Source organism: Taeniopygia guttata, chromosome 1A, assembly GCF_048771995.1.
Source record: "Taeniopygia guttata chromosome 1A, bTaeGut7.mat, whole genome shotgun sequence".
Lineage (NCBI taxonomy): Eukaryota > Metazoa > Chordata > Aves > Passeriformes > Estrildidae > Taeniopygia > Taeniopygia guttata.
The window spans coordinates 36744545-36769307 of NC_133025.1; the positions used below are offsets into that span (position 1 = coordinate 36744545).

Here is a 24763-nt window from a genome sequence, read left to right on the forward strand (position 1 = left end):
ATAGCACTAGAAATTGACAAACTCAAAAATAAAACCTTTTTCTGAACCATTATTTTCATATCTTTACTATATATACACTACAATAGTATTTGAAAGTTTTATTTCAAGTTGATAAAAATAGCTTTTTCTCTTCCAGATAAATAATATAACAGGTTTTTTTCCTGGTCATGACTGGGAAAGGTGAAGAATGAACTTTTCCCACTAAAAAAAAAATAAAGGCTATGGTAGGAAAACATTTGGATGAGTGGTATACCAGGCAAAATACTTTTCCAGCAGCAAATTTTCATCACACTTCAACTACTCAATTATGATACAGAAGAAAACCTAGTATTTATGCCAGCAAATATATGCAAAGATACATATGTGTAAACATAATGCAGGAGAGAGGAGTCACTTACTTGATGGTCCAGGAGAGCCTCCGTTCTCACCATGATGCTGTGTACACATACAATTGAGGAATGAAGAACAGCAAACATAAAAATCCAGGCCAGGAAGAAGCAAGTGCACAAAAAGCAGCAGCAGCAGCGGGAAAGAAGGACAATGAAAACAGTGTTAGTTCATAACTAAAATACAACATGCACCTCAATGCCAAAGGCAAGACCTCAAGGGACTCTGCAGTTTAGAAAAGTTGAAGCAACAAATCTGACAAATATGCCTATAGAAAAGCCATTATTAGAAGCCATCATTAGTAAACAGCAACTGCCTCAACCACGTCTGAGTGGAATCTCTCCAGCAGTAATTTAGTGCTCGTATGACTTGATACACAGCATTTTAAAAGAAATTTTAAGCTGGAGTGGTTTCAAAAGACTGAAGCTCTGAAGAGACCTGAAATAACACAAAATGTTTCCAAAACCACTCCACTTTCAGAAAAGTGTTTTGGAAGAAAAAAAATCTTTAAAGCCAGAAGTAATGTGCAAGCATCTACTAATGCTAGATCCAAGCCTAACTGCTTTTGCATACAAACACAAACTTAAAAGCCACAGATTCAGCTCATCTACAAACACGGGTAACATTTGAAATTGCTTAGGATGCAAGACAAACAGTGGAGTTTTAAACTTAAGAGGATATTTTATATCTAAGTGTTTCCATAGAACCAAGTTGCATAAAATTTCTCTCCCACTGAATGCATCAAATATAGGCACTAAAGGAGGGTAACTACACAGTAATATCCTGTACACCTTTCTGATATTTGATCTGGAATCTTTCTTAAATCCTTGATAACCAAAACCACAATCAAGACTAAGATCCCACTGTGCTTAGAAATGTACAGATAAAAGGCAAATTCCACTTATGTCTTTAAGGATTTACTGCATTTGAAATCTGTGAATAATAAAAAAGGAGAAAATAAGAATACTCATCAGCATGAACATTTCCTCCTTAAAAATAAAATAAATCCAAACATGACATATCTTTTATATCCGAAATGAAAAATTTGTGCTCCATAAAGTAGTGAAATCCTTGCTCTGCTTTAAAGAGGATCCAATCTTGCCTCTCTTATCAGGACTTAACAGCAGGAAACGTAAGAAAGAAAAATCATAATCAAAATCTTTGCACGCAGAAATGTTGCCTTGCACTCCTGACCTCAAAACTCTGGGATTTTTTTTGGCTTTTTAAATCTCTCACATCTGCCTAAGGGTGCTAAATTGTAAATTAACAGTGCAATGTGCAAGTGCAAAGTACTGCAATGAATACATAGCAATTGCAGTACACATCATTGAAAAGGTGAGGGAACCCTTCTTTCATAATTCTGCACTTTCTGGAACAGGACTTGCCTGAACAGGAAAAACTGAAATAAAATATAAGCACAATTGCCAAGTAACCTTCTATTCCTGTCAGAGACTAAATTCAGGTCAAAGAGTGAACTTACCAGACAGGTTTGACTAATTGTACAGTACATGTATTCAAGAATTCAATGGCTGTCAAGGCGAAATGTCTATTCTTAACGTACAGATAACATACTGCGGACATGGAAACAGTTTATGTTCAGACTGGAACTGTCCTACCCTATGCTGATTTTAGATTCAAGAGAACAGTGGCTAACAAGAGAACAAGAAGCCTGCACAAACACTACAGAGATCCAGCAACTGACTGAAGGACTGGGAGCACTGCTGCCCAGCACTGGGCTGCTTTTTGGTCACTGGGAGTTGGACAGCAAGAGAACAGCACTGGAAAAATACACTGTGAACAGATACACAGGATCAAAAGTACCTGAGGCTCAGCCAGATGCCCACTCGCAGTGCATTACTTACGTGTGGAAGAAATAAGAGGGAAAAGGTAGCACAGCAGGTCCTGTCTCACTGCCTGCCCTGCAAGCAGCCCTGGCCAAGATACAACATGACACCAGAGAGCAGGGCAACCTGTCACCCGAGATGGCCATGCACGGGCTTTTCATGTAAATATTTCAGCACTGCATGGTTAATCCTATGAACTGGTACAAACAGCTCCTATGCCAGAGGCTGAAACACAAGCCTGTCTAATTCTGTCCTCTATCTTCTCCATTTGACATTCTGTTTACACACCAAACTCTCTCTGTTGCTGGTCAACTCCCTCTCTTCATCAGAGGTATTTCGGTTTGTGTATTTACCTAAAACCTGCAGAATATATATTTCTAAACATTGGTGCCAGATGTTAAGGTACTGAAATGAGACTATTTTGGCCAAAAAGACCTTTTCATTTTCCAATGGCCTATTGCACCTCTATCATCTGCAATTCATATCACTGCAGACTAGAGTTCCAAACAAGTAAGGGAACAAAGCATTTTACTACTTTAGGGTTTTCTCTGAAAAGAATGCTCTCAGGACATTCCTGTCCATCACCACTCACAACTCTTATGCTAAATCTAGAAAATTAAGAGAAACATACACATATTCCCAGAGGCACAACCTAGGCTTATTTTCACATTATATAATTTATTACTTTGATTACAGATGCAGAACAAGTCCTCTGATAGGTTCTCAACACTACATGATCGATTTCATTTCTACAGAGACACTTAAAAATTTAGCTACGAAAATACATGAAGCCTAGTCCTCCTCCCAGTAAAGTTTTTGACTAAGACTTAGAAGTAAAACCAGCAATATAGAGCATCACATGAGACAGCAGCTGTAATTGTTTTTATACAAAGCCAGCTCACGTGCTTCAAAAAAGCACTATTTTTAGATGGTCATTTCTCAGAAATAAAGCTTATAACAACTGTTGCTAAACTTTGTTATATCTGCCAAGTTCTTCTAAAAAAACCAACCTTTTCCTGTTGAGTATTAGGATAAAAGCAAAAGCATATCACACTAGTGTGTGTGAATCTCTTATTAAAAAGTTTTCTCAAAACACTGTTTTTACAATCAAAACATACAGGTAAATTTTTAATAGTTTAAATGAACATTCTAAAGCAACTTTGAGTTTTCACCTTGCTGAAGACAGCCTTTCCCTGAAGGCAGTCTCTGATATGTGTAAACCATTGAAATTAATCCAGTTAGATTAAATTCAGGACCAGTGGCCCAACCTACAAATCTGATAAATAAAAATAATTCAATGGTTCAAGGAAAAAAGGTACTTTTATGTCTGTTGATGTATTAAGTAACAAGGACTGACACTGACTGTACATGTTATATCACAGGCAAATTATTTATTAAATTACATCTTGAAAAAATTAGAAGCGAATTACTAAAAGATATTTCAAAAAAGAATGGTTTATACCATACATTTCCATGTAATGTTCTAAGTTCTAGGGAAGTGAGATTTGATTAAATTATTATTTTATAGAAAAGTAGACAAAAACTGTTCTCAAACAAGAATTTGGAGCATCTATTATTTTGCACTGTTTTAATGGTGTTGGACTACAAAAATAGTTTGTTGAGCTGTCACAGCCTTTGTCTTCAAATTTATATTCAGTATGTATCAACCTAATTATTAGACAGGAAGAGCATTTAATATAAGACTTTTCTCTGATACTGATCCTGGAAAGGAAAAAGAACAGCATTAAGGCCTGTGATCTCATCTTTTGTTCTTTAATAATCCAGCCAAAAAAGCAAATTAGAAAGCTGAAACCTCTAAAAAAGGTTTTTTCAGATACCTCCTAGAAACACCCCAAAGGACTTAGAAGTGGAGAAAAAAATTTTAACAGTATTCTTTATGCACATTACAACACATGTATTTCATTAATATTATAATGACAAAGGAACTTAAAAAACAAAAAAACAAACAGATTGCACCTAAAAGTCTGGAATACTCAAGATTTTTAAACATGATTTCAAAAAAAATTAAATTTCTGGGAAGTGTCAGGATTTGCATTGACTAATGGAGTTCAAAACTACTGGGTCAATCTCTCTTAAAATAGATATGGTATTTTTAATATTCAATTTTCACTTATTTTACTATGATATACACTAGGCTGTACGTAAGACTACTAAATAAGCTTTAAAAAATGTTTTTAACACCTGTAGTGCAACACAGAAAACTTGTGTGTTGTAACTGCAATTATAACTGCAATTTAGACAGACAATTTCCCCACTGGCTGATATTTTGATAAGAAATGCTTAGACTAGCCTATTACAATACATCTCCAGTTAAAAAAAAATATTCTGAGGTGACACTTCAGAAGCACACAGGATGAAAGGCAATCTATCCTTACACTCAGCATTCTTCTAAAGGAGTCTTGGTAAAACAGAGACTCATTTTGAGGTACCTTCTTAAGATCATGCTATTCTGAAGGCATGTCACAAAAAGAGAAGTAGCACATCTTACATTACTTTGAAGTGTTTTGTAAATTGGTACTTTTTTATATATTTTGAGGAAACAAGGAGCACAGCAACTGAACTAACAGCATGTTTTTAAAAAAGTGATAATACCCTACTGCACAGTTGGCAGTTGATATAAGTATGCTGCATTTGAGATATAAATGCATGGGCCATGCAGCAAACCAATGAATTTGTTTATATAGAAAAAAGCCAAGAATTTTCTTAATGCACTGCAAAAGAGCTTGTCTCCAAACTCATCAGTTAAGATAAAAACAGTAATAAAAAATAAAAAAAAAAAAAAAAAAACTTGATCAAGGTAATAGCTCAATGTAGTAGTTCAGTATCACAAATAAAGTTTGTCAGTAACGAGGTGTTAAATTTGACCTTCACCTCAGTTACAGAAAAACATATCCTATTTTGCCTTTGGGAGACAGTGCTTTGGAAACTATAAAACATTTACTGCTTCAGCTATTAAAGTGCTTCTACATGACACAGCTTGTGGGAAAACTAAACTATTAAATAATATCAACATTTATGATGATGATGATGAAGCATGATAGTCCAGACTAGCCTTCCCTGTTTTTAAATTGTGTTTAGAAAGAATTCCATTGCCTCAGAAAATTTATAATCAGTACAGATTATCAACTCTTACACCTCAGATTACTCTGATAACATATAATTATCACTTCTTCTGTCTTTTCTGCTCCTCATTCCACCAAGAACTATATTATTTTTTCTATTGTCTATAGTCGCTAACTAGCAAAGTGCCAGTTAGACTAAGAGGAATACCTTTTTCCTTTGAGACTCTGAGACAAAATCCAAAAATCAAATCCAAAATCTGAAAGTTTTTTGACACGCAGCCCTCCTGCCATGAGAATCTAGTATATGATAATGATACTACCTAATATTCCAAATACATTCACCAAAGAAGTATCAATACAAACTGAAAGTGCAGATTGAAGTCATTTAACCCTCTCCCTGCAAAAAGCTTCACATTCATCTCATTACACAAAGGCACACTTAAGTTACTCACTGAATTTCTATCCAGCTCCCCATCAACCGGAACATTCTCCATGTTGCAAGGGCCTCTTCTCTGTCTCTATCAGTTAGAGTTCTTCCATCCTGCTACTCAAGGTCCTAGAGAGGAAAAGAAAAACGTAATAATTTAATTCCAGTAGAGGACTACACTTTCCCTCTGTCCTAAGAGGCTAAATAGTCTCACGTGGTAACAACCTCTGCATTTTACAATACCTTGCAAAACATGAACATTTACCCAGAAAAATCAGCTTAGGAATGGAGAGAATAGTTTCAGATAAAATGGCCAAAACAAAAGCTACTCACGGATGCAAGCACTTACTTCTGAAAATGAGGAAGAGTTACGCAAAAGAAAAGAAACCCACAGGTTTTGCCCTGTATTTCCCGTTGTTCCAGAGTTTCTAGCAGCACACTGCTCCCGCCCCACGGGCATGTGCACGTCAACTGTTTGGGTATAAAACAAAGCTATTCTGGAGCAGCCAGAGCTGAGGGCTTCCCAGCATAACTCCAGGAACAGCTATGTATTGCTCTGTAGAACCAGAACACAAAAATGAAACAGCATGTGCAAGCCAGCACCTTCTGTGGCACAGCGGGCACTCATCTAGGGGTCACCACACACAGTGAGAAAGCAATGCCTCATTCTCTAGGCATTTCCTATTTACATTTTTTTGCAAGAGAATGAAACCTATAATGAATTCTAGTATTGACAGCGTATTTAAAGTCATTTGTGAGACAAGCACACACCCTGGAATCAAGCAAAACTTTGTGGAAAAAAACTGCTTTAACCACTGATTTGTTAAGCAAGTTTCAGGAGAGGCGGAGATCAAACTGGGATGCCTACTGAGATGTCCAGCCACAGCCCATTGCTGTCTCTGTCCAAGACCTCCACCCCACAGGAGAGCAGGGGAAGAGGAGGCTGCGCTTACCTGCTCGGATCAGCGCAGTCGGTATGGCGCAGGGACAGACCCTGTGCTCCCACCCTCCACAGAGCCGCTCACTCTGCCCTTCCCGCCAGCCACAGCAAGTGCTTCATCACAGAACTAGCCCAAGGACAATTTTCTTCTTTCCTTTTGTCTTGGGTGGGGTGAGGGGGCAGGAAGCAGCTAAATTACAAACTCAATTGCTAAACCAACCCTTGTGCAAGAGCAGGGGTAGCACGGAGATGGCGATTTTTTTTTTTTATGCTATAAGGTTTGCATATTGTGCTTAATCTATGCATGAAGCTAAAGGCAAATTTTATTAAAAACAGATGAAGTGAAGACACAAGGGTGAGGTGGGAAGACATCACAGTCCCCCCCCAGGGAAACTGAGGAACATCCTGAATGCAGGAGAATGGGAGAAAGGCAAACAGATAACCAGAACACACAGGATCTTCTGGTTCAAGGTCTGTCTCAGGAAATAGACATTCAGGAAATCAAATCTCACTAAAAAGAATAACCATTTATTCTACTGCTTTCAATGTTTTATTATAATCGGTTTTGGGGTTTGTATTCTGAAAAGCAAGTTAGAATTTTCCCTCAGGAAAAAACATACCGTATTAATATACTCTAGATAATTACTATAACATATGCCAGTAAACCACAAAAGGAACCATTAAAAAAATAGTTTAACAAAACTGTGTGCTAACAAAATTGCAAAGTTAGAAGTTTTCTATGACTTAGTCCAATGAACTGAGGAGGACCTTGCTCAAGCACCTGAGTTATTAACTGAAATGGCACATAATTGGGCAGCCTGGCCAGATGCTCTCATGTCAATTAGAAACAGTAGACATCTGAAAGGTGATGACTACAAGTTATTAATTTGCATTAATAAAAGGAAAGATGCCATCACCACAGGAAGAGGAATTCACCCTAAAGCTGTTTCCCAGAGCAGCAGGCACTGTGACCCTTACCTTCCACACCCAAACATGAGATGCAGACCTGGGTGATGGTTTTTGATGTCTGTTGCTTGTCATCTCTCCCCCACACACCATTTTAGGTTCTCTTATTAGCAGGAAATTCAGCAACACCAGACTGCATGCATATTCAATTTGCAGAAACACTAAACTCTTTTAAATAGGATGAAAAATGAGTGGTATTACATACAGATGTGAGCATTGCTATTTAAAGCAGTTTTTCAGCTTTTTTTAGTTACACAAACTTGTAACCATACTCAAGTTATCTGAACAAAGAGACCTTTGCTGACAGGAGCATTTTGCCTAAAACACATTAAACCCATTTTTATATTTAACATTTTTTTAACTCTTACTTTTTCTTGTCAGTGGTCCTGGGGTATTCTGCTCCTCCATCTGCTCACATGACCACAGCCTTCCTTATCTTGGTCTCAAGAGCAGTGCCATCAGACAGGTACTCTATGGTCTAATCCTAGCAATCATAATCACTTGTGGTCTCAAAGACTCAATACAGCATGCTCCCAAAGGCTGCAGAGAAGTTTTCTGGGAAAATGAAGGAAAAAATTCTACCTGCTCATGTTTAAAGAGTAAAGCAGATGAAGAAATGGTTAAGGACTACCTTCCCCCCAAGCTGTTTAGCTTAGGAGTAGACAGCCAGCTTGCCTTATTTTTCTTGGCAAAATGAAGGCTGAAAGTGAACAATATTGCTTCTGTTATATGCCAAAATAAATACAAATGAAGGAAAAGAGCTCTCTCAGCAAAAGGATATTGCCAAAGAGTCAAATAAGAATGAAATTGGAGAACAGATTTATTTTGAAAATTACAGAATGCTTCTAACCATCTGAGCCCCAAAGCTTTCAAACAATTTTCCAACCAATGCAGGGAAGAGGAATTTTCTTATTTGTAAATGCAGCCAGGTTATTATGAAGGCTGCTCTTTTCTACTTAAACTAATCCAACCATTAGATTTGAAGATACAACCCCAAATGTATGATTTTATTGATGTAGGGGTTTTTTTAGCTTTTGGGGAATGTTCATGACATGCTTTTTCTGCTCTCTGTTACGTTCACAGGTGTTTGCAGTCTGGTCTGCTTGAAGTTTTAGTAACAAATGCTCCTTCACAATCTTAATGCTTAAAACTGAAGTGCTCAGGAGGGCACACACAAAATGAAATTATTTGAAAATAACTCAACAATGGCAGCCAGCTAGTCAGTTATTTTTCCTTTATATATATTGCATAGAATCAGGCACGCAGAAGGTATTACCAATCAGAAAAATCCTGCCACAAAATAAGTTCATTCTCTCAAACTGCAAAGAAGGTTGAACAAGTCAAAAATATATATTCAAAGCAGAAGGGAAGTGTTTTCTTCTTATCACACAATCCATAACCTGCCCTGTTAACACTTGTAGTCCATCTTATTTTTGCTGATGACACCGAACTGTGTGGTGCAGCTGACAAGCTGGAGGGAAGGGGTGCCATCCAGAGGACGTTGGCACACTTCAGAGTTGAGTCTGCCTGAACCTCAGGACACCAGTTCAACAAGGCCAGGTGCAAGGTCCTGCACCTGGGCTGGGGCTATCCCCAGGACAAATACTTGCAAGCACAAATACCCAAGGCTGGGTAGGGAATGGTTTGAGAACAGTCCTGAGGAAAAGGTATTGGGGATACTGGTGGATGAAAACTAGACATGACCCAGCAACTTGTGCTTTCAGCCCAGAAAGCCAATGTATCCTGGGCTGCATCAAAAGAAGCGTGGTCAGCAGGTCAGTCCCCCAGGTCATTCACAAATCTACTTAACTTTTGCAGTGTTTATATTTTATATTAGATATTAGAAAGAAATTATGTACTGTGAGGGTGGTGAGGCACTGCAACAGGCTGCCCAGAGCAGCTGTGGATATCTCATCCCTGGAAGTGTTCAAGGTTAGGTTGGGTGGGGCTTTGAGCAATCTGGTCTAGTGGAAGATGTCCCTGCCCATGGCAGGGAGATTGGAGCTAGATCACTTTTAAGGGCCTTTTCAACCCAAAGCATTCTGTGGTTCCATGGTTTTAACAAATTGCTTCAGCCATTGGCAGTTTTTATAACAATTTGGTTTTCAGTTCACTGCACCTTGAGAATAGGAAAATCCTCCTTAAGTCTCCCACAGAAGGAAAGAAAAATATGCATCAATGAAAGCTACTACTCTGCATGAACAGGATCTTTTCTAACTGTTTACACACATGCATCCTGGAAAGTCCTATGGGAGGACGTAAGAAGACAACTCCTATCATTAAAAAAAATAATTTCAAAAACCATAAAATTAATGTCTCAGTACTATGCTGTTACCCAATAGTCTCTTAGATATAGTTACATGAACCACAGATCAAAAGCAGCACAATTTAGGTGCCTTGGCCATGAGAGAAATTGTGGTAGCAAGCTTTTGTTCAGTCCTATAGACAACAGTGAAGTGGATATGGCAGTGTCCTGCATTGACTTACATATTCTGTATGTTAACCAGATTACTAGATAAAAGGGCTATTAGCAATGCAAGGCCCTTTTTCTGCCAGCATAACAAGAGCTCATCACCAGACATGATATTTGTTCTAGGCAGAAGAAAGTTTAGCCCTGACAACGTAGTAGTAATACCCTATTGGTGGTATATTTATAACATTAAATCATAATCCAACTCACAAAAGGACTCTTCCTCCCCTCCTCCCACACAAGATTAGTTTCAGTTCAAACACTTCACTAAATCTGGGGAGTTTCATCAAGAGTCCCCACTGCCCCCACAGAAATTCCTGAATTTCAGTCAAGGTGCAGCCACCAAGTGCAAGTGGTAGAGATGACTCCTGAATCTAATACATTTTTCTTTTTAGTCAAGAGACCAAGTTACTTGAACACCTGCAATACTGTATTATATAGGCAGGTTTTAGCTTTCTTCCTAAGGACTATCACCTAGGGTCCTTAGATGGGGCAGGTGCACTGCAACACTGTTTTGTGATCAGTTCTATTATCACAGTACCCTCCTGCACTCCAGCACCAAAACCTCAAGGCAAGGCCCATCCTCACTGTGACCTGCCACTGCCTGCTGCCTCCTGACCCAGCCTTTCCAGAGGGGAAGCATTCTCCTGGGCTCTGACCTACAATTGACCTAAGCTCTGCTGGATGTCTGCCTTCTTTCCCTAGTAGCCTAAAAGTAGAAGCATTTAAATTGCCCAAGATAAGTATCAGATAATAATATATTGTAATTTATTTTTTTTTTAAGATGACACAAGCATAACAATACACTGACTTTAAATATCAATGTGGCAGCAAGCAAAGGCAAGGTATACTAGGAGAAAAGAAAACTAGTTGTTTACATTGATGTCAAGACGTATACAATTCACGTAGGTCCTTGCTGGAAAGCACAGCCACAACAGCACAAAGAAATGCTATTTCACAGGGAATCAGGGAATGGTCTAGGTAGGAAAAGACCTCTGAAGGTCATCTTGCCCAAGCCCCCCTTTGCAGAAGGATGTCTAGACAGATTTTTAATATCTCCAAGGATGAGGACTATACAAACACCTTGGCCAACCTGTGCCAGTGCTTGGTCGCCCTTCAAAGTTACAAAGTGTTCCTGATGCTGGGATGGAAATTCCCATGTTTCTGTTTGCACCCACTGCCTCTTGTATCACTGAGCACCACTGGAAAGAACCTGTATCTGTCACTTTTATACCCTCCTGTCAGGTATTTATACACATTGATGAGTTCACCCTGAGCCATCTCTTCTCCAGGCTAAACAGATCCAGCTCTTCCAGCCTTTCCTCAAACAAGAGATGATCCAGGCCTTTGATAATCTTCACAGCCATTCCCTGGACTCTCCAGTACATCTACATCCCCCTTTTACTCAGGAGCGCTGAATAGTGCCCAACACTGATGTTGCCATTCACCCTGTATGTACCCATTCACCCAGGTGTGAACTCAACAGTGCTGTGTAGAGAGGAAGGATCGCTATTCGCAACCTGCTGGCAATGCTTTGTCTAAAGCATTCATGAACACCATGCATCTTCTTTATGGCAAGGGCATGTTACTGACTCTTGTTCAGATATCTGTCAGGATAACCAGGTGAACTCCAGGTAAGTAGTTCTGTAAGATCCACAAGGAAGTTTAAAGTAACACTCCTGACAAAGGCATCCAAGTGCTACAACAAACCAAACTAGTTTCCTAGATATTGAGATCTAACTAGAACAGTTATAGTCACCTATAACTCCTACAAGGTATAGGATCAGTTTTAAGAAATTAAAGGAAATCTGTACCCTAAATCTAACTAGGGTGATCAAACTAAGGCTCTCAAAAAAATCTAAGTGTCTTTCAGGCTGACTTATGACTGCTGAAGACCCTTTCACTTTGCTCCATCCAACAGGGGAGCAACAATAGCACAGAAGGTAGTAGAGGTAGCATGTCTTACTCTCAAGGCTCTTTGAATACAGTGCACCAGAGGAAGAAAAGCCTTCTGGTTGTAGCACAAGGCCACAGATCATCTTTCTCAGCTAACAAGCCTTCACACCAAGTACATTTCATTATCAACCTACAGATCAGGCCAGCTCTTGCACACGACACAGTGCCACTGCATGCCAAGTACCCTGTGTTTGTTGAGATCAGTTCCAAGAAAGCAGGAACTGAAGCAGTTACTGGTAAAAATGGAGGAGAGATAACAGGGTCAAAAAAGTCAGTAGAAGACCTGGTAAACAAAGAAATCACAAGTTTTTCTTGACTCTCAAACTAACATTCTTAACTAACAAGAACTCAAAAGAACTAGGAACTGGTTGTATTCTGCAATTCTAGATGAGAAATCTGAGAGCTGAAAAATTCTCTAGGTTCAATTCCTACTACTGTGAAGTCAGTCCAAACAGGAGAGCTTGACAAAACCAGTAATTATATAGAAGTCATAGATGACAAGCTGCATAGTTACACTAACTCTGAATTGCAATGTTTGAATGCTCAAAAGTCCGCTACAAATATAAACACACCAGAATCAACAACTGCCTCAAGTTCCCCAAGTACACTGTGATCACTGAATGCTATCAGCCACCAAATCTACCCTTATGAAACACTTCCTTCCACCCCGAGTTTCATCACCTGCCTTCTCATTTCCTGAATAAACAGTTCACATGTAGAGCAAGCTGTTTCCTCTGTTTTTGTATGGCTGTTTTCAGAAGGGGAAAAAATATCAAATACTAAAGCACCAAAAAAATCCAGGAAAACTGAAATGTTTAGGAACAGGACTTGAAAACATCTCTCATCTGGAAAAAACCTGGCACAGTCCAGATACCTCAGCTATCTTTTGAGAGAGTTAGTTGGCAATGAAGGCCAAGGAAAGCATAACAAACTTCTGAATACCCACTGCAACTTCCGTTATTACTACCTTAAACTGGGTTCCACAAACAAACTTGTCCTGAAAGAAATGAAGGAGTACAGAAAATATGGTAAGATTCACATACAGGTACTAAATCCCAACATTCTCTCTAAAAGCTCAAGTTCCTAGGGTTCTGGAGTCCTTTGCCATTGAAATACACTTCAAAGCTCTCAAACTTACCAAGGTCTTTGCAAAAAGTCATCTGCAAGACTGTTCCCATGACTCAAATGAGTTGTTTGTCTTAATAGTAAAAATGTCTATTTCTTCACTTAAAGGTGTCTAGTTACCTGCAGCATTATACACTTCACCTCCATGAGCCATTTTTACCTAGGGCTCAGTCTAACTTTGGAGCATAAAAATAAGAGAGGTAATAAACTGATTTTGTTCATTTAAGAGAGAACCAATGAAGCTTCATAATATATTCAGATTTTTTTATTTGTTTCATTCTGAAGTAGGCAAAGAAAATTTATTCAAACCTTACAACACCAAATCTAGCATTGTATTTTTACATACTTTTTTTTGTTACTTTGCTGCAGTACTAACTAGCAAAATAACTAAGTGGGCATCATACACAACCATACAAGGGTAAATTTGCCAATGACAGTCTTGATTTTGAATAAAAAAAGACGGGCTAAAACTAAGTGGTTAGATACATGGCAAACCATATTCCTTTCAGAACTCCACCCTGTGATTTTCTTCCACATCTGTAAAGTTACTAATAACAGTCACTCACATGGTACTGTCCTTCTCATCTACCGTTTCGGCAGCTGTATGATGAGGCAGTGTGACACTCTCTGCTGGAGACAGCTGGAAGGGATTAGGAGATTATCAGCCCTCCACACCTGGTCCTTACCACCCCTTACCCCACTGAGGCTGAGGTTTTTCTGAACTGCCTGCAGACCTGCCTCTGCAGGTGCTCCCTAACCCTCTTCTGTCAAGAGGAATCCTCACTGTTGCCAATTATTTTAAACAGACACTCACAAAATGTGAATCATTTAAACTGAGCTAGGTCATGGGACTTCTGCAAGCCGGGCACTGCAGGGATGACAAACAGCTGAGGGATACTGCAGGGGTGACAAACAGCTGATAAACCTCTTCACTCACCTCCACTCCAAACAAAACAGCCTGGGTAAGCACACACTGTTTTACAGCTAGAGACTCCCTCAACATCACCTGGAAGCTACTTCAGGAAATGAAGGGAATGATGCCAAGGCAAAAGGAAAAGCTATGTTATTGTTACAGGTTTTTCTGAAATGAACAAGTAAGATAAGTCAGCAGAGAGGTTTCCACAGACAAGATGGATAGGTGGCAGAACAAATCCTTCTGATGCTGATGCCAAAATGGAATCAGTTGCCCTCCTGAGACAGCAAAAAGATTTGGATTTCTTCTGCATGGAACTTTTCAAAACAAAACACAAGACTATGAAAAACATTTTGAGAATATAAGAATTAATTCATTGTTCAGAAAAAGCTTCAATAAGAAGATCTTAAAAGTCTACTTTAGTACATCAAATGATGTATCTAAACATTTTATTTATAATGAAATCATTGATACAGAAATATTTTGAGTCTCATCTGCAGGTCAAGAATACCATCTACTTCATAAGGAATAAAGTTTCAGTAAGCTATTCTGAGAGTATTTATAAACTACTTCAAGTAATCATACTATTACAGATCAAGTAATTATTACCTGCTAGATAAGCTATATGTGATTAGGTGAGTGCTTTTTACCTACTGCAAATAAAGTAAAAATGTCAGCTTTAAACTACCACAAAGTTTCTGTATCTCAGAAGCTGCAGTGATTTTGTTTGGACGAATAGGCACCAACACAGAGACCGTTCACTGCCACATAAGGTGCTATTGCAGTTGACTTCCTAAATGGATCCATAGATTTTCCATTAAATTAATAATATACCTCCAAAACTGAGCCAGTGCAAAGACCAATTTTCTAATGGCAATTCTACTAGGTTCTTAGTCTTTCCTTCTCACTAGGTATTTTGCTGCCTCTGAGAATGAAAAGAATGCCCAACATGTTTTCAAGGGTGAAAGAGACCTTAGGGCCTCTTTTAAAAAGATTCTCATAGTTATTGAAAGGACATGATAAGTGTCAGCTCTCCCAAAGACCTACCAGTACACAGCCACTTTTCTGTACACCAATGGCTGTTTCAGCAAAGTAAGAACTGAGACTACCTCTAAAATTAGCATAATGAATACACTTCACAGGAACTCAGTTAAGAGAGCAACTACAATCCTAATTTCTGCTCTAAACTGAAATAAATAAAATAGAATTTTCAAGTTCCAAGAATAAAAATAGGAAACAAGTCTTAACCCAAACAAGTTTCAGTTGAACTGTGCTGGCTGTAATAGTTATGTTGTGTGGGAGGTTTCTAAAACATGGGCTTTCTGCAAGCTTAAATGCAGATATTTCAAACAGGAACCTTATGTTTATTCTCATGTACAATTTAATTTTCTTATTTTAGCAGCAGTGTCTCTTCTTCATAATAAAACAGAAATGATGACATAATAAATGGCCTTTATTTCAATTTCTTTTGGCAAGTGCTAGAAGGTAGTTTACACAATTTTAAGATACAGGATATCTGTACAGGAATTTAAGAACAAAAGGTCAGAGTAGCCTACTGCAATAGGAAAAACCCTAGAAATCCTAACTTAAAGCAGCAGCAGGTTCAAACAGGCAGCAAAAGTATCTGGTTTACACATCATGGTTTATTAAAAAGCTTTAGAAAGTCTAATTTAAATTTCCATTGGTTATGCCAAGCTTGGTTTTTTTCACTCTAAAGTAAAACAAGCTGATGAACCCAACTTTGCTTTTTAGATATCAGTGCTGTTCTACCTGATCACAATTCAGGCAGGGTTGGTTTTTTATTTGTGTTTGTTTATGATTTGTTAAGTTTTTGGGAGGATCCTAGGGAGGAAAGTTGGAGTTTTTCTGGGAGGTTTTTCACTGTTATTCTGTGGGGTTTTTTTTATATACAGGAGAAAAATATTACAAATAGACTTCATATAGGCTTAACAAGAATTAGTGTTTTTAGCATCAAACAGCCAGGCTTGTCTTCTAAAGCTACTGAGTAACTGCTGATCCACTTTGATTTGGACCTGCTGCAACAATCTTGCATAGCTTTTAGTTTTATAGGATGAACCAATAATTCTTAAACAATATAGCCCGATCCACAGGAACTGTACAACATTATTGCATTGCAGACTTGGCAAGTGACCTAACAACCTCTTGTTTACCTACTCATTTCTATTTAATAAATTACAAGCTCCTCTATGACATTTCTTTGGGCAATGAGAAGCACCTGGCCTGCCACAACAAACAGCTGTGGACAAATCACAAGCATCATCAAGTGACAACTTATCTGCAATTCACAGCCCTCAGAAATCAGGTCAATATCACTGCCTAATGGAAGTCAGGCCACTGCTCACACTATTTGCAACAAACAAGCGACTTATATAAAAATTATTTTTGACAGAGATGAAAATAGAAGTCAAGCCTTTCACATGTTAAAGCCAGCCCTCAAGAACAGAAATTAAACATATTTGTTTGCAAAACTATCCCATTTCTGAAGAGCAGAATACTTCTTGCTCCCAGTACTGCAAGGAGACACCAAGACTTTTTATAGCAAGAACCATGTATTATGTGGGTACTTTTAATGTTCTGCTTCAGGGACCAATAGAGAAGATTCTATTTTTTCTGCTTCAACCAATTGAGAACATGCCATGGCTGGGATAAAGGGTTCTGTTCCTTGACAACCAGAGAGTGGTAGTAAGCACAGACAGGAAAACCAAGCCTTGACACTTCCTTGGAAGTTCTTTGAAATGCTTCGGAGAAGAAAACAAAGAGAAAAAAATTATATCCTAGGCAAAGCATTATTCTCTTCAAGGCTAAACAAATATTTAATGGACAAGGAACCTCATCCTGCTTTTCCACCCAGTCTACTCAAGTACTGGGAATTCTCTTTCCCCTAAAATGGTTTAATGGGGCCATCAGATCGCTTGGGCACCTGATTTAAAGTGAATACAATCCTCTCGGCTGTGCAATCCCATAGGACTGGGTGACAGGAAATTTGAATCATGCCTCCCCACTATCCTCTATCCAGCCCTTCAATAATCGGCTAGTTAAAGGAGGTAGTTAAGAAGCAAGAGCCATCACATAGTTCAGAAATGCAGAAAACAGACATAAATGCTGGGAAAGAAGGACACAATATTCCTAAGCTCAAACAAATTCTATTGCTATTTTGATTATAAGTAAGGGGAAGAATAGTTCCAAGTGTGAATGTATTTCTTTTTTTAAAGTAAAAAACCTACATCCTTCCCTTTCACAGCATTGCAATATTCCAATATCGTCCTCCAAACTGACAAGAATTATCACTTAACAGCATTTTATAATTTACTCTCATATTTAAAATCACACACAATACCAAGATAACACAAGCTTAACTACCGAGATAATATCAGCATAAAGCAATTCAATACTCTGTATCTCTGCCAAAGCAGTTAACTACACCTCTATGTATAATGTTACACATTTTATTCCCTTGAAGGCAGCTTACACGTGTATTTCCAAGTCTAATGTGTAAGAAAAGAATGAAACACTAATTTCCATGCTTCACAAAGTAAATGGAGCCAGGCAGCAATAGCTCAGAAGCTGTAACTGGACAAAAATGTATGTCCCAACCTACCCATAGTGTAAGAGCAGGCTCCTGGGGCACGTTCCATCTCTGCCGCTCACTTTCACACACTGCACTGACAAGTCAGAAGGAAGAAAAGTGCGGATACCCATTTAGACTGCAGAAGCAGCTGTAAGAGTAATTGCCAGCACATGCTTCCAACCATGTGCAGTGCTAAAAGGGGGACTGGAGGAGCCTTGTGTCCTGCACTTTCAATCCATTACTAAGTATCCAAAAACAGCCGTCACAGATACAAACCCATCAACTTCAGCAGTACCCTGTAGTTACAGCTAGAGTCTTTTTAAAAGCTATGTTTTGTCCAAGAAATCTTATAATGAACATGTAGCAGAGTGAAAATTTAATGGTTTGTGGTTATTTTTTCTGAAATTGTAAAGCTAAAGCCCAAGTAATACTGATTTTAATGATAGCAACAAGCATGCAGAGCCTCTAATCTAAAAATCAGCTTGGCATACATAATTTTTCCATGAGAAAGGATGTTGTTCCTTCATTTTGTAACCCTCAACAGAACTCAGAGAAGGATGAGCTGTATTTTTGATGATCACAACCTGAGAAAAAATACCATATGCCAGTAGTTCTTAATACAGTGGCACGTTTTACATTCCCATGATGGCTTCTAAAAAGTCTGCAAAATTCACAGCTTTAGCTTTTTCACTTCCAAATTGTCTGCAACAGACATGGAATATGAAATTCGGGCTTGTAAGTCTAGGAGTGCTATTAACTTTATAAAATCCAGATTAAAAGAGAACAGCTAGATATTTCAAAGCCACTTATAAGCACCAAACTGTAAACTGAGACACCCATCAAAGCCACCTAACCAAGATAAGCACACAAACATTCCAGTTTCAGCACGAAGTTATAAGCAATTTTCCCCCCAAGAGAAAAGCACTATGGCAGCACTTCACATACAATGAGAATTGACTGTTCCCAAATGTTGATAAGTATAATTAACCTTCTAACCCTGTCTTGGCCTTGAACATTAAACCTAAATTCATCATGAAAGCCAATTAAAATGCTAACTAGTCTGTCTACTTTGGGACTGGAGACTAGCATTCAATCAAAAAAAAAAAAAAAAAAAAAGAAAAAAGCATAGCACAATTGTCTCCTTAGACACCTTCAAGGATATGTTAGCTGTTTTAGTAAATAAAAAAATAAATCACATTTTAACAAGAACTGAAAAATTCTTCAAGTCTTCCTGAAGATCCTGAAACATTTAAGGTTTATGAAGGAAAAATTGAAGGTTTAACAGGAAAAAATAGCCACAGAGCAAAATGATAAACATGATCTAGGTCGGCTGTGAAGTTTTATTTTGCCTTTTCATGCCATCTTTAACAACAGATATTAATTGTACAGTTCCCATTCAAAGAGCTTAACTTCTCTCCCTCTCATTCATTCTGCCTTTTAGATTGACTACTAACAAAGAAATCTACTTAGAATTTATGTCACCCAACCTGCTTTTTTATGCCTTCCATTTTGAAATTAGCAGAACAACTAGACAGGCAGAAGGAGCTAGAACTTTGACTTTTCTTTCTGTCTTCTTTCCTACATCATAGGTATTTCCTCTTACAAAAAAAATCATGCCTACTTGCTATGAAATTTAGATGCATGTGACTCTGATGATCACATTTCTTCTCATAACTTTATTTCAAAAGAAGGAAAAGCAGGTAAAGTGATTTCTGATTTTCTAGTGAATCTGAGCTGATGAGTACTATTTTATAGTTACTACTCACTTTTAAAATCAAAATTTTGTTTCCAGTGATATATTCCAGTGTTATATTTTAGTATAACTTCATTCACTATTGGAGTTTTAGAGTGGCATTAATTACTTTTTCTTCCTCATGTTTAGAATTTATTTTTCAATATACACAATATATCTGCTTAACAGGCATCTATTCCAGTATTTCCATAAGCTTAAATTAGTTCTTCATTTTGAAAACAGGTCCTTCATGAAGCGACAGAAAGTCAGAATCATCTTTGTGTTACATTTCATGCCTTCTAACTTCCAAGTTCTCTCGACGCTGCTCAGTTACCCATGACAGTGCTGTAGATGGCAGTATTGCACAGAGCTCACCTCCCTGCCCTAACCTGCGGCTGAGGACGGCAATACAGGGAATAAATACTCTCTAAGGGTGCTTCAAGAATCCTCAGCTCAGGCATTTTCACAGCATACCACACACAGTAAGAAAGTATATACACTGCTTTAATTCGAAAACCAGCCTTCTCAGATGACTAAAGAAAGGTACCAACAAAAATGTTAACTTACTGCAGGTGAGAGCATCCTTAAAACAGAGACCCACAATAAACTGCTCCCATGTACGGGATTTGAGCACACTCAGACATTTCGTTTCAGATTACCAAAAGAAAAATCAAGGTTTCCATAGTAACCTCATATTTCTGACTACAAAGTGCTGTTCTAATGCAGGTGTATATCTGGATTGCCTGGGCTTTCAAGGTACTTGAAATTGAGGCACTTTTTCAGAAAGTAATTGCCTGCACAGAAAACACCTCAATTTCATGCCAAATTATAGGTCTAGTCTGTCAGAAACACACTTTCCACACAGAACCCCCCAAAAGCAGTCACTTTTTTCTGGAAGCTGACTGTTCACATCATGGCATGCACAGCATGAGCTTCACAGCAATGAACTACCACTCATTCCTGGACAACCTAAGTAACATGGATCCAAGCATATATATTGCTTTGACTTCCAATTCCCTCTCTTCCTAAAGTTTTAGCAGGAGCTGAAAAAAGCAAAGTATGCTATATCCCATTGCTACAACTCATGTCTTCTGCCACACATGCTAGAAGCAGACTGAAGGGCAAACTGTGCAAATCCCATACCACCATCACGGTTTCTACCCATTTAATTATGGGTAGAAAAATGACTTCATCACTAGCAAGTCAGTAGCTTTAGGAACCACCTCAACAGCAACTTCAATGCTCCCCCAGATAAATTCCATCTCCTAGCTGTCAGCCTCATCATGTATCTCAAGCAAAGTATGTAATACTAGCTCCCAGGACACCGAGCATGCCAGCTTGTCTTTATAATGTTCACAAATCAGAATCCATAGGAGTCTAGCATTTCTACTCCTTTATAAGGAAGGACAGCCTGCTGAAGATCAAAATTACTGCCTTTCCTACTCAGCAAAACATTTGCTGGGAACTAGAAGATGCATGAGACACCAGAAACAGTGATGAAGGAGGAGCAGAAGCCAAGACACAATAATATGTCATCCTCATTAACTCAGGAAACAAAGTTCAAGGCTGTAATGGAGGGCAGACTGATACCACTGCATTCCACCAGAGTATCAGCAGTAGGGCTCTTACAAGCAGTGGTCAGAGCAAATAAACATATGCTGATAACAACCTCCCTGACTCAGTACTGGGAGGAGTAGAGTGTTACTAATTTTGCTTTATAGCTTATGCTTGCAGTAATGTGTTTGCAGATGGAGGAGACATTGGCATAGGCACCTGAACTGCAGCTTCTCCCACACTGTTACAATAGCATGATCTTTGCAAGGTAAGCAGCATGGGACTCATGTGGAGCCATTTAAAATTTTACAACTGCAAACTATTCACGCATCATGCAAGCTTCCATCAGTGAACACCTGTATTTTTCTGCAGAGAAAGTAAAGCAAAGCACAAGAATACAGAATAATACTGCTAGGTTTCTGAATTGCTAGACAGGCAGAACAGCAGCAAAGAAGAAAAAATAAATATGCTGCTATATGTTTAAATAAAAGGAGAGAGGTGTGTGAGACTAAAGATAAAACTTTTATGGACATATAATAAAGCTGGGATGGAGAAAAGATGTTGAGAAGAGACATACAATTATAACCAAAACAGTTAATGACACAGGGCCATCACCTAAAAGAGGACTACAGCAGCAAGACAAATATGGAGATAAATGTATTTTTTTTAAATCACAGAACAAATTTCAAGCAAACATGACCCTGCAACAGGATGGCAACTAAGGCTGCCAGCTCAAGTGGGCTTTTGTTCTGTACTGATGGCAACAGCAGCATTGTGTCACAAGAAGAGGACAGATATTAAGACTTCACATTAAACTTGTTCAGCAATTACTTTTCCTTCCTCCACAATTTCCCCTGTCTGGGCTGCCCTGCTGCAGTACACACTGTGCAGATTGCAGGTGGTCAGCTATAGCAAGTTACAAGTCATTAAAACACCATCTGCTCCATGACAAAAACAACAACAAAAGAAAAAACACCCAAAATCCCCCACATCCCTTTCTTCCTTTCCTCCATCTAAAAGTTTACAAAATCAAACACTAAGGCACTAAACTATATTCAGAAAATTATTCTATGAGCCAAGAGCTTGCTTCCACAACATTTCCCCCAGCATCTTAAAGTCAAATGAATCACAACAGATGCTACTCATTTGGCAAGAAAGACAACCCAAGCTTCTTAAAATCTACATTTGTAAGATAGAAATACCTGCTAAGCAAGCAGTTTATGTTTTAATCACTTACAAGAAACTAGCAGTCAAAAAACCCCAACCAAACACACTACCAAAAAACCACCAAATTGTTTACATTAAATTGTTAGCTATTATTATCTGTTTCCAATGTTAGCTAACACTGGAAACAAACTCATTTTTTTAAACACACAGAAATGTCTACAAAATGCCTACAATGAATCACAGTTCAAATTTACATGCAATAAAGCAGACATGTTTCAGCCATCACTTTTGAACACTACACATTGAAATCAACACCAGGTCTCTTTCACTCTAATTTCCGTTTCCTCTTCCTGGGCTGCCAGCACAAATGCTTTTCTACATATTAAATTCACAAAAGGTCAACTGCCAGACAATATTCCACATACAGAATTAAAAGGAGAAACAAATTAAAACTCATTGTCTTTAGTTCTTAAGAACAATACACAGTGAAGTGTATTAACACTGTTTTCTTAAACACTTATTTTCTTAACACTGTTTTCTTAAAATGCCACAAGCCTTAGCTTCCTGAAGTTTAAAATTAAACCCAAAAACCAATAGAGCCAGCACTCTGAGAAGCCTGAGCCTCCTGCTGCTACACAGCAATACCAAGTGTCCATGTTGTTACAGAAAAATTACTGGTTTCTTCTTCCAAAAGCAGACTAAGCCATCTAATTTTTCTGCTGGATCTTCATCCGCCTGATGCATAATACACTGTTTCAAGTTCTGATGAAGAAGACAGGAAGATATGATTTCTAACTTCTCAGCATGAGAAATGTCATGCTGGCAAGTATTTCAGATGCATAATGAATTCCTGTACTTGTAATAAGAGCAAGAAGTAGTCCACAAATTATTATCCAGAAAAATTAAGGAACAGAGTTCAGAAATAAATCCAAGTAAGGAAACAAAGAATGAAAATGCAGGAAGACAGGCAAAGCTACATCTGCAATATATTTTTCAGAGATTCCTACTGGAAAATATTTAATCTATATAAGATGTATAGAAATAATTTCTTCTCTTTTTGAATGAAAGACTACAGGTGGTATTTTGAAGCATTCACAGAATATAGCAACAGAAACAGTACAGCTCAATGTTGACTTTTGCCTTATTCTGTTCATGCCTCAATTTCATCTACGCTACTAATATGGCAATTAATAAGATGGAGGTTATTTCAGTATGTTTACATTAAGAGATAACACAAGTCCTGTTCATAAGTAGGTTATATTTACAAAAACAATCAATCACAGAAGAAAGTGACTTAAGATAAGCAAAAAAATCCCAGTTTTTGTCATTTCATAAAGAAGGATGAAATACAATTAGGTAACTGATGAAATAAACAGCTAAAATGAGTATTAAAGTTCTTTTCTGGTCAATTAGTAACAAAAAATAAATATTTATACTTAATAAATGGTACAACATGCACTCATTGATTTGTTATGCTTGAAACATTGCCACCACCTACCAGGTATTTAATGTACTTTTTGGCATAAATCAAGCTCTGTTGAAGAAGAAGGTAGAAATCAACAATAACATATACAAGGAAACTTTTTAAGTGTATTGAAGATATATATATATACATATATATATATATATATATATATATATGGCCGTTTATAAACAAAAAATGGGGGGGGAATTCCAAAAGTTTGTTTTAATCCAACAAGGTCTGAACACCAAAGTAGCACAACTTGTAACGTGATCTGACAGTAACCAGAGCAGAGGTCTTGTATAAATTTAAAAAGAAAGCAATGCAAAACCACCAAAAATGACACTCTCTCAGACTAAAGGCCTCATTTCCTTACACCAGTTCTTCGTTGACTTAAAAAGAAAGTATGTTTCCCTGCTCCGAGCTGACAGACAAGCAGAGCAGATGACACTGAAAAACACTGATTATTAAGCTTCAAAGAAAAATATTCTTGTTAGTGCATGGAGATGAATACTGAGCAGTATTTGAAGCACTGACAGTAAGTGGGTATAGTTAATATTTAATTAAAGTAACTGACATGGTACAGATCCATCTGTATGCTCAGGTTTATTTTTTGCCAGTTTCTCATTCACTTTATAGGGCAGCTCATTCCTTGCTGCATTCTACCTTGATTAAAACCTATAAGCTTTCCGCTCAGTGGTCCTTTGCCTTAGCAGACCTTTTTTTTTTAATCAAAGGAGAAATGTTCTTATGAAAGAAGAACATTTATTCTTGTTGACGATTTCAGAATTGTGTCTTAAAAATTCTGCTTATGCTCAGTAACTTTGTGCACTATTTAAATAGATGGAATTGTCATTTCTGTAGGGGAAATGCTTTCTGCTTGCCAGTATCACAGGCCTCAAATCCATGCTTTCCTCTGACGACTTTCTTTCCCAGGCACTTTAATGTAGCTGTTTGCATTAAGGTTTATCCTGACCAATTTCAAGGTAGCACAGGTTTGTAACAGTTAACTACAATCCTGTTTGCAAGCTAGAATCAAGGTACTGGTTTTAAAAACAGCAAGCAGTAAATCTTTATAGGTAGCTTAGTGTGGGGTCCTTAAATCTGTGTACAAAACAAGATCCAAATGTCAGCTTATTGGCTTCTCA

General features: G+C 38.0%; 1 protein-coding gene across 10 annotated transcripts in view; it reads right to left on the reverse strand.

Moving 5' to 3' along the window:
- OSBPL8 (oxysterol binding protein like 8) overlaps window positions 1–24763 on the reverse strand; it is an 84814-nt gene that overhangs the window by 48896 nt on the left and 11155 nt on the right. For 6 of the 10 annotated variants that reach the window (XM_072923098.1, XM_030260247.4, XM_030260228.4 and 3 more), the window contains exons 2-3: window positions 5767–5870; window positions 399–435 (exon numbers count right to left, since the gene is read on the reverse strand). In XM_072923098.1, coding sequence (XP_072779199.1) covers window positions 399–435; window positions 5767–5808 — 79 coding nt within the window. In that variant the 5' untranslated portion in view covers window positions 5809–5870. The remainder of the gene's footprint in view (window positions 1–398; window positions 436–5766; window positions 5871–24763) is intronic. The other 4 variants (XM_072923099.1, XM_072923104.1, XM_072923105.1 and 1 more) reach the window with 1 other exon arrangement.